The following is an 11160-nucleotide window of genomic DNA, read 5'->3' as shown; positions in this document are numbered from 1 at the left end:
TGTTTGTTCGTGTGCTACTTTCTTTACTGTAATTTTGTAATTAGGTCCTCTCTGTCGTCGGGCATAAAACACCTCGTGTTGCTTTACCGGCCATTACCGCTCAGGCACGTTCGTTAATGCATAGTCTACATCACCTAAAAAAACATTGCTAGAGAAAAAAAAGATTGTGGGAAGAGTGTTCTTTCGATTCGCAAGTGTGCAATCATCGTGACACAGGGACGTAGCTACACCGAGAAATGTAAGAGGCCATAAAAATAAAAAAATGCCACAAGGGCAAGCGTTTACGGGAGCATGAATAATAAGATTCGCATAACGCAGCGAGGGCCGAGTTCTCGTGCGACCTTGAGTCGTGAAACGCGGTTTCGAAAAAAAAAATTGCTCGAGAGACAATATCAACTCCTGCGTGAGCGTTTAAAGTACTGACGTCACGGCATGCGAAGGCAATTAAGACTCCTCCAGCGTGATGTAGGCACCGCAGCGTTGTAAGCGAGAGGATTTTTCTCAGCCGTTCTATTGTGTTAAGTGAGTAAGGTCCGCTTGTATACCGGAGACCGTGAACAAAGCAAAGGAAGGTAACAGATAACGGGAAGCAAACGCATGTGAGCCGAGTCATTCCAACTTTCTCGAATGCGCGATGCGAGGGACGATATTCAGGAAGCTCTAAGCTATTCACACTAACGAGCGACGTAGATCTCTCTTATTTGTGGTGCGTGTTTTTTTTTTCTGAAAATATTAGACAATGCGCTGGTGGTATACACCGGTACAAAACGGATGATTCGGCCAATAGCAGCTTTGGGCAAAATTTAGTGAAGTCAGCCTAAAGGGACTCTAACTGTGCTCGGACCATTACCTCATAAACGCAGCAAGAATATTTTAAGTGCACGTGTTATGAATATCTTGTTCAATAACAAGCAGTGCTCTACGCAACGAAATCTTGCATCTCTGCGGCAGTTCATCAAGTAGTTTCTAAATACTCGAGGTATAGTATACATTCAGGTTTTAATGCACTGCAAGAAAATTTTCACTCAAGGGTAGATGAAAGTCACCGCAAAGCTTGGTCCATAGCAAAACATGCACTGTCACCGACAGGCCAATCGAGCTTCCATTGCTTTAAGGCTCCCATAAATTGTGGCAAAAATAGATCGAGTTTAACGTCCAGAAGAATTACGTGATCTATCATAGATAACGTAGTAAGGACGTCCGGATTAATTTTGATTACGAAGCCAGACGTGCATCTGAATATAAGCACGCGCGGTCGGGAGTCGAACCCGAGACATCAGCTGCGTAACGCCATATCCGCTGAGCTTTCAGGACGTGTGTGACAAAAAAGTAAAGAAGAGAGGAAGATACAGCTGATGCGTGAAGAAAAAGAGCGTAACAATAAGAACAATACATGACTCGAGGACAACTAAAATGTATCTTAAGCATTTCTCCGTGCAAACCTGCGGAGCTCAGTTCGTGCCATGCGCTTGGTTATCCGGGTGCCTTATTGGTGCGCATGTTCCCACACAACCTGAGCGCGCGTACTTTCTGCAATGACAAAGCTACTGAGTGTAGTAAAATCATGCGTTTTGTCACAGCTACAGGTTAATTGGCAAAACTGTGTTATATCGTTCTCTGGAACGCTAGGGCCAATGAAAAGTGTTAATGGTTACTCAATAATGTATTTCAGTAGGAAGAAAAAGAGTGTATCTTATTCAGAAACTTGGTGAGAACGCTTTAAGACTACAAACCGCCTGTCATAAATCTGTCTAAATATATATCGTGGCTCACACATTTTCCTTACAAAATTAGAGTGTAGGCTTGGCAAAATAGCCTCATTCGCTGATTCGCTTTGATGTGAAGGAATGTCTTGTCAGTCGCCAATCATCCTCGTGCAGGAAGTCGAGGTACGGGAGACAATGTCGTACAATTATCCAGCATATGTCAGAGGCACTCGGGGACAAGGGAATGGTGGGACGAGTAGATGAGGACCGTGCTAGCAAAATAACTTTCATAACTGTGCCATTAACGTTGAAATAGATTTGGAAGCAAAAAAAAGAGTTTTTGTGCTGCTTCAGATAAAACAGCGTGAGCGCCTTAACAGTAACTGTTTTCTTTATGAAATAGTGTACCCTCTCTATTGAGGGGCTGGGGAAGCGGAGTCGGGGGGCGGGTGGTATAAGGAGTGTTGTTTGCATTACTTCGACTAAAAGGGTTTTTTTATACCCGATATGCTTGATAATGAAGCCGGCAAATAAAGCTCTTATAACGCTACTAACAACACCACACTTACTAGGCTTCGCACAGAATTGATTTGCTGAAGCGCGTAATGTATGTCCTGTGTAGGGTTTAAAAGCGCCGTGGCTTTGTTGTTGTTGATATTAGTGCCGCTTCTGTAGGCGTTCGTGTTTTTAAAATTTGAAATAAAGACATAAACAGATGTTCTGTATTCGACAGCACCTCTGCAAGCACCAGGGGTCAAATTCACAAGTGGTTTCGGTTGCAGGAGCCGTTTTCTTTTTTCTTCTATGCTTTAAATCCTAAGAGTTGTTTGTGATTGACTGGCTGTCGTTATTAACGTTATTTTAGCCATCGCTATCAGTCGGCGCATTTTCTTACCAATTGCTCTTGCATACAAACAGCTTCATGATTAAGATCATGTAGGCTTCAGATTCAGATCACGTTGAAGATAGATCATGTAAGCTTCGCTAATTGTTCTGCGCAAGTCTTCCTTTCGATTGTATCACTGTGTTGTTTGGTTAATGTCGTGGCACAAGAAAATTTTCGAGCGTGTTCGAGTCCATCGTGATCCAAATCGACGCTGATGTAGTGCTACCAAATGGTTTCCTTTCCCAGCGCACTTCATCTTCCTGTTTAATTGATGCTGTACAGCTGTACAAGTTGACAAATCCCTGACTAAAGTCACGGGTTCGTGAATTGGGATTCAAATCCTGAGCATGGTTGCGGGCTGTCATCGACAGGTGCAAGCTCAATAAGTTTGCACACCCAGAGCAAGAACAAAAAAAAAATCATGAGCTCTCGCCACTCTGAACATATCGCCACTCTGTTCGCTGACTGGCGGGAACTAATTGTAATGGCGGAGCATGCAGGCTGGTGCTGCCGCGAACCGTTTAAATGGCGATGACTTGGGGAGACTGCGATTTAAAATGTTTGTAGAGTCCCTGTATAGCAAACATCGCTTACAGCGCGTACATAAACAGGGACCAAAAGAACGACGACGACAAGCGCTGACTTCCAACGGATTTTTATTTTGAGTAACACGCATTTATACCGAGGCACCAAGACAAAAGACCCCCCCCCCCCCCCAAAGCATGGAACCGACATGAGTATGCATGCAAAATTCAAAGAAACCATGACTGCCGCCTCAAGATGAACGAGAGCGCATGTGCGACGTCAAAAAAAAACAAGTTCTTTATCTGTTAATGCAATTGACGGCTTACTAACCGAGTCACCTTCAGCGATCGCTGCTGCTTCGATAAGTCTAGCGCATTCATTAGGATGCCTGGCTAAGTATAGTGGTTTCTTCAAAAAGCGGGATACAGCCGCGTTGTGCGTAATCGACACCTAGAAACCCTTCCAGCCCTTTGTGCGCTTTATTGGCATGTTCTTGCAACCTAACATTGAGACATCTACCTGTCTGCCCTCATATTTCATTTCATCTGTGTCTTTTGCGTACAATGCGGCTATCTATACACAATCTTAGCTAGGCATCCCAATGAATGCACTAGACTTATCATTGAAGCAGCAGCGATTGCTGAAGGTGACTTGGTTAGTAAGTCGTCAATTGCATTAACAGAAAAAGAACTTGTTTTTTTTTATTTTTTTAAGGTCGCACATGCGCTCTGGTTCATATTAAGGCGGCGGTCATGGTTTCTTTGAATTTTGAATGCATGCTCATGTCGGTTTTATGCTTTGGGGGGAGGGGGGGCGCTTTTGTCTTGGTGTCGAAGGTATATATGCGTGTTACTCAAAATAAAAATCAGTTCGAAGTCAGCGCTTGTCTTCGTCGTTCTTTTGGTCCCTGTCTATGTACGCGCTGTAAGTGATGTTTGCAATGGAATACCAATTAGCCCGTACCCAAATCCTGTCCCTGTAAAGGTTGAGTCGATGCTTCCTGCGGGGATCATAGACAGAGAGCATACCATTGAGTGTCACTATTTATGCCCCCTTGCCAGAATCAGGGAGCCCAGACGGGAACCCTAAATGTCTCGTATGCATGACACAACACACACTGCTTCGAAACACGTAAAAAGGGGTGTACTTTTCATGCATTCGAAAGTCGTGAGGATGATGTGGCAAACCGGAAAGTACATATATGCCGGGAAGACTTCTGGGCGCATGTGAAAGTTCGGTGAAGTGTAGTAAATTTCATCTGAAATTGGCGTATCTCGTCGCAAACCATTTATTTCGTTCATTTGACATGTCAACGTTGATGCCACCGGTAAACACGAAGTGGCTTTGTGGCTTGTGAGACTTGCAGGTTGCACTTCAAGGATGCTTACAATAAGTTTAGAGCGAAGCAAGCGACAACCCCTACAAAAACAGATGGGATAGCGCTTGTCCTCTGCGTGTATGTATGTGTTTTTTTTAATATCATGCACATGAAAAGAGTATGTTATACTTGCGACGTCCACGTTTTTGTAAACGAACGTGAGCTTATGCATCCAAGAAGGGTCAACGTTATATTACGTCAGTAAATAAGTGTACTCTCGATGAAGAGCGAAGGTCCTGTAGCAGGGTGTACAGTGATGGGTCTTGGCACGCCATCAACATAGCAATAAAACCTTCTGGAGAAATGAAAACAAAAAGACAAAGAGCAAGACTGGACAACGCAGCCTTGTCCCGTCTTCCTCTCATTTGTGACTTCGCGTCTATGCCCCCCCGTAACGCTTTTGTTTAGCGTATCGCTGTGAACACAAGTAATCTCCATAAAACCAAACATGCCAGAATTCGCGTTGCAATGCGTACCTTCATGGGCATGAAAAGCTACTTTCTGAACCAGAATAATCACGACCCAACAAGGAAAAAGCGCCCTGCGCAATGCGCATAACCACAGGAAAAGTACAGTAGAGAATTCTTAGTAGAATTCTTAGAATTCAGTAGAGAAGTGGGGATATTTCTTGGCTGGTTCTTTTTTTTAAACATTTCCGCAAGTGTCCGGAAAGTATATCGCTTCTCTGCTTCATGCTATTCGCTGCATTGTACTCAAAGTAAAACAGGAAATATTGCATAATTATTCCCACCTTGTTATTCATCACATTAGACCTAAGCAACCGGAAATCTAAAATGGCGAGGGAGGAGAAGCAATCACAATTTAGGCTTTCTACAGACTGCATGATATTTGTGGCTTTGTTTTTAATTTTCAGCCTTGGGCACAACTTCTGAATGCTGCGATAATTCCTGTGTCCATTGTTTTCTTGCATTCTCAAACTGGGCTTTTTATATGATATCAGCAACACGGAACACCTCATAAGCGCGACGGTGGCTGCTGTGACCTTATCTTATACGCACTTATTTCGCGCACATACATATGCACGAGAAATGAAATAGCCACGTTCGAAGGCTGCGAAGCAATTTCTATAATGTGACGTTATTTAACTTTCACCACGGCCTCAACATGGATTTCTTTCTTCTCTTTGCATTTCTCGCCGTACACGAAAATATTACTCCCATCAGCACAAAGAAAACTTGTGACTTCTTTCTGAACTTCTTTCTGAGCAAAAAAAAAAAACAATCTCTCGGCTAATCTCCTATATGGCACTGGGTGATTAGTAGATGCTCAGTCAGGGTCCTAGCACTCAAGAGCCTTGTCGCATTCTATTCGTTTCAATGTATGCCTTATCAGCCCCTTTTCTCAGGCATCATTGCTGTTTCTACAGTGCAGGCAGCTATCGAACACGTGAACTGACAATGTTTGACTGCGAGCATTCAAAAGGGGCATAAAGAGTGTGTAAAAACGGGTGATAAGTCAAGCATCACCCGCAAGCTCCTAAAGGCGACCTATATACGGCGCGTTACCGCACCTCGCAAATTTTATTTCACTTCGTGTTGTATTCTATCCAGAGAAGCAGTCGCCGCGTTATTTAAACCAGTATCAAAAGAACGTTCGAAATCAGGACTTCATCTTGTATTTCAAAGCACTAGGTGCAGTCGGATGAGTCTCATAGGACGCTGCTCCCCGCGCTCAAACATTTTGCGAGCCTCGCACACAGGAGATTAGAGAAGGTAAACGGATGAAAGGTAGCCAGGTGAACCAGAAGAACGTCTGACCTGCAACCCTATTACACGACGGATGACCAAGGGGGAGGGGTGCGAACATCAGGAAAAATATAAGATTAGGAAGAGAATGAACACTTCGCGCACACAATAGGATGTCCAAAACGACAATAGACAGCCACACAAGTGCTGCAAATGCAAGTGCTCTTCCTCAGTGCGGCAGATGCTGCCACATTCCTCACAGGCGGCACTGTGAGGAATACCACAAACGCTCCAGACGCCGCTCGTAAGTTCTGCACTTGCGAGGACTCGCACATTTTCGCGATAACGCAGTCCCAGGCTGCATTTCTTTTTTTATGCCTTCAAGGTTAAAGTCAATACTTCTCGACTAAAGCTTGAGTATTCTGCAACACGTTCTATATTTGCCTTCCATTCCAACATCATTCTGCAATGTTTCCTGTTATACGTCTCAGTGCAAATCTTCTGTACGACGAGTTGTTTAACAGCAGTGCTATTACCTTGTATGGGCACTTCTGAATGAATAGATACGAGAACGCATTAAAATTGGCGAGGCGAAAGTGCGTTCTCTCTCAAGGTCTTCCCAAGGCTTCTCCATCCTAAAACAGTGCTGAACAGAGTGTCGAACCGAATGCTTTCTTTGTTACGGCATTGGTTCAAGTTCAGCGAAAACGGTTTAGTTCCGGTTCAACTCTTGAGCGAAAAAGTAACTGTTTAAACAGGTTCAAACCAGTTACCGTTCGTTTGCATAACCGAGGAATATTTACAGGAAAGCAGCATAGACTTCCACAAAAACATGACTGTGCTCCTGAGCTGCACGAAACGACTAAAACGAATTGTGCGTGCTCTTCTTGAGGTCGCCAGTAGATGCCTAAAAAAGTTGTGCAGACCCAACGCAAATGTGGGACTCAGTCGGAAACAAAAGTGCTATAGTGAAGTGTTTCAATAAATGGTATACAACTAAATGAGATTCGTACAATTCTGTTTAACGGTAGCTGAGCAATGTTACGATGAGTTAAGGGATGCGTGGTATTCGTTGAAGGAAGAACAGTGATGAGAGCTGCGTAAAATAAACATGTATGACAAAAACTGAGAAGGCAGGGAAGCACACCTGAAAAGAAATGATGCTTAAATTCCGTCCTACTGACTTCAGTTTACAAATCGTTGTCATGAAAATCAACAACTCAGTTAGAAAGCGCCGCCTAACGGAGAACGGTTTGATGGTCACCAATTTCTAGCATTGACCAGTATATCCTTAACAAGCATGCCTCCCAGCTCCACATATTCAAAACCGTACTATAATTCTCTTTTGAAGCCGAAGAAAGCTTGTGTGCGTTTACAAATGAGGTAGCCTAGTATAGCCACAAGTGCAGGCATGCATGAATGAAGAGATCCAGTGAAGGCTGCCGTCATGAAGTGAAAACATCTATTTATTTATTTTCCGTTTTGCCCCGATGTGAAGAAAACCGTTACGTGTTTGTTCAGCTTCGGTTCACGCAAGAACAACAACTTTTTTTTCGTTGTTTGGTTCAGTTTTGGTTCACCATTCTGGTCTTTAGCTTTCAAAATTATCTATCTGTAAACGTTGTCAAATCGTGTCACACAATAGCACGTCATTCCATATAGCACAGTTGCACAGGTCGTCGATCATGGAATCTAGAATGGCTACTGCTGCGTTCGTGGTCACACTACTCTGTATTCTAGTTCATGCAGTAGCCTTTAACGTGAAATGCATAGCCGTAGCCGTAGAGGAGCTAACCACATTTTGAGCCTGCTAAGAAATGGGCATCACTGCAGGAGCGAAGATATGCAATGACAAGCAAGTTCATGCGACCTCTAGAAGAGTTTAATGGCAATAGCCTCGCTTCCAAAATTAAAGCTATATTATTTTTTCCTGGGAAATTCCTATCAACATTTTTCAAGTTTCCATTTACAATTTACCTTGGCATGCGTAAGAAGACGCGACATAAGGACTGAGATTCAAAACTGGTGCATCCTGTTTTTGTATTAGGGTAGCAACCAATGTCAACTCCTATGACATCACGCACACACGCACGTGTTCAACACAAGCTTTCCTGAAAATTGCATAATTCGCGTGTCATGTTCGCAATTCTGTAACTCAGCAGTACACAAAGATATCACAATTACATCTACGAAGACAAAATTGATGCATTATGCACCTATCTTTAATTCACTTCTAATTTTTTTTATTTACCAAACTTCGTAATTTTTGCGAAAACATTCCTGTCCTTAAATTAAAATTTAGCTTACTAGAGTAACCATAACTTAAGTATCCCTCTCAAATTTAACACACTTCATTCAAACTGGTCCAGTGGTGGACTCATAAAAGCATTTCTGCATTTTACAGGTAATTGAATGGGAAAATCGGAATTGTCCTGGAACAAAAACACTTCCGTTTGTGTGCGATAAAATGATCACAGCTGCTGGCACAATAGCGCAAGCAAGCATAAAGGCTCAACCACGAAAGGAAGTGTCATGAGGTCACTGAACGATCTGCTGACCGGGTTTGGTTAACTAAGTTAATTAACAAACTACGAAACGCAATGACCCGCTCCTTGGAACCAACGGCACTTGACGTTCTCCGTAACTGCTAAGGCCTTTCTCTGAACGTGACACTAACGCGAGACAGCCCTTCGGGATAAAACCTGGAAAAAAAAAAAGCCAGACGTTTGACGTGTTTTTTTTTTTTCAGTTGTGGCTTGTCCGCAACTCTAGAGTACGTGCCACTATCTAACAAGCCTGACCTCCATCGTGTATTCACAAGCTAATGTAATGTAAATAAGGGTAACCTGCGCAGCGGTAAATATTCAGAGAAACTACAGTAGCCAGGCTGTCGTCCGGAGTTTGCTCCGCAACTCAATTAGCAAAGTGGATGATTGGTTCTTATGAGCCTCCCTTTCAACATCTACACTTTCACGTCAGGAACGTATGACGCGTAGGCGTTGCAATTCGGGAAACTGCCATGAAATTGTCATAATTGGCAGAGTCTATGAAAACCCCTGGTTGCATAAATTCGGCTCTTTTTTTTTCACTCGAGGTGTGAGGAATAGGCGCACGCGCGTGTGTAGCGTTACTTCGTGCATTAGGTGCAATTAATTCGAGCGAGAGTGGGAGAGAAAGACGGCTAAGCTTTTGAAACAATGTCCTTCAAGGATGAAATGAGGAGGTGTTAATGCAATGAACGCTAACCGTTGAGGGAAGTTCCTGGCTCGTTTTTTTTTAGTACAGAAAATAAACTGGAATCCCAGAGCAAGCTTAATTGCCCGTTACGGAGTTTGGCCCTGAGACTCCCTCTCTTTCTAGACTGCTCTTAGTATTCCGCGCTTCCGCTTGTCTTCGTTTGTGGTTATCACGTGCCAAACCTTCTCGCACTCACAGTGACGTCGCAACAAAAAAAAACACAAACAATGGAACCATTCTTATTATCGCTGACCCTGGCCAGGTAACCTGCTTGACCGCGGCCACTCAGATAGGGGCACGAAGAAGTTGAGAAACGAAAGAGAGAACAACAAACGTAAAGAAAGCGAAACTTGAGAATGAACAGAAGTCTCCTTTCCACGTGAACCCAGTGTGTATTCCCATCCCGCCGGTGCCTGTGCACCGCAGCAAAAAGAAAGGGCGCTCTCACTCAACCGCGTCGTCACATCGTGCTTCACCCCTCGTGCGCTACAAACACGGCTCCTCTGAGTATTGCTGGAAACTGCACCAGCGACAGTGATTCCGAAACCGCTTTTTAAACCGTGTCACGCCAAAGTTGGTGCCAGAGAGACTCTTGAGGACATTACTTTAGCTATCTTCGAGCCTAGTGATATTGCGAGCTGCGGAACATCCGCTCAACGACTTTCGCTACTCTGCTCTTCTTAGGTTATTCGCAAGCCACCTTCGCCAACGCGCAGTGCGCGTGAATTAAGGTGCTTTTGAAACCCAGAGCTTGTTTTTCGTGGCTGTTTGAAAGACTTTCCACCCTTGCGACCGGTAGCTCTAAAGCTAGAGTTTGATTTTTCGCAAAGACAGGAAGGGCCACGTGCCGATCGACTTGCCACACGTTCTCGCGTCGATCTTCTAGAGCGACGTCGCTCAGTAGAGCAGTCTTCAGTACCAGGTAGTCAAGGTGTCTGCGCACTGGGAAACGACGAGTCTCTCACGCTTTGATCTTCTAAAGTAACGAGCGAGGCATGTTCGTACTGCTGTCTCCGGAGTCGCCATCACTTCCGTCGCAGTTCGATGCTCTGCTTGGGCGAGTATCACCCTGGCTGGTCGCCTTCCTCTTATGGTTCTTCTTGGTGAGGCCTCTGGTGCAATGGCTGAAGATATGGGTGGCACTGAGGCCCATACCGGGTCCATGGGACGGTATCCCCTTTTGGTTCTCCGTAAAGACCTACTGGACCACGCGGAAGACGATAGGACTCAAGGATGCAACCACGGGTAAGTTGAACGTTTTTTTTTTTCTTATCGCCAAGGCTAAGCAATTTTCTTTCTTTATTTTTTAAAATGTGGGGCGTTTCCATGTGCTGGTGTTCTCCTTACCTAAGACGCATAGCCGCGCTGCATTTCCCGAGTCGCCTTTATCAAGGGGCGACAGCTGGTTCCTCGAGACCACCTTATGTCCATGGCAAAAATCGTAGTGAAAGAGGGGTTTATCACGCGTTTTGTGTAAGAAAGATAATGCTTGTTAAGTGGAGACTGAAGTCGAGTAAGGGTTTGGGGAAATGCAGAAACAAAACAAAAAGACATCGCGAAACCATAAGATATCGTAAGATATCGTAAGAAGCGTATCAATTCCTGCAACCAATATATCTAAACTGGTAATAGGCAGAAATATAATTGGAAACGTTCTCACGCAATTAGTGGAATGAATTACAATCTGCAACAACTCCCATTACTGGACTTGGAGTACAACTT

General features: G+C 44.1%; 1 protein-coding gene across 1 annotated transcript in view; it reads left to right on the top strand.

Annotated features, from left to right (window-relative positions):
* Nucleotides 1-9779: 9779 nt before the first annotated feature.
* The window catches only part of LOC139060230 (cytochrome P450 4V2-like), a 70184-nt gene continuing 68803 nt past the window's right edge, over nt 9780-11160 (top strand). Inside the window, exon 1 of the mRNA XM_070539290.1 lies at nt 9780-10683. Coding sequence (XP_070395391.1) covers nt 10434-10683 — 250 coding nt within the window. The 5' untranslated portion in view covers nt 9780-10433. The remainder of the gene's footprint in view (nt 10684-11160) is intronic.

Source organism: Dermacentor albipictus, chromosome 1 (genome assembly GCF_038994185.2).
Source record: "Dermacentor albipictus isolate Rhodes 1998 colony chromosome 1, USDA_Dalb.pri_finalv2, whole genome shotgun sequence".
NCBI lineage: Eukaryota > Metazoa > Arthropoda > Arachnida > Ixodida > Ixodidae > Dermacentor > Dermacentor albipictus.
The sequence above is the reverse complement of the archived record's forward strand: the minus strand, read 5'-3'. Positions and strand labels throughout refer to the sequence as shown.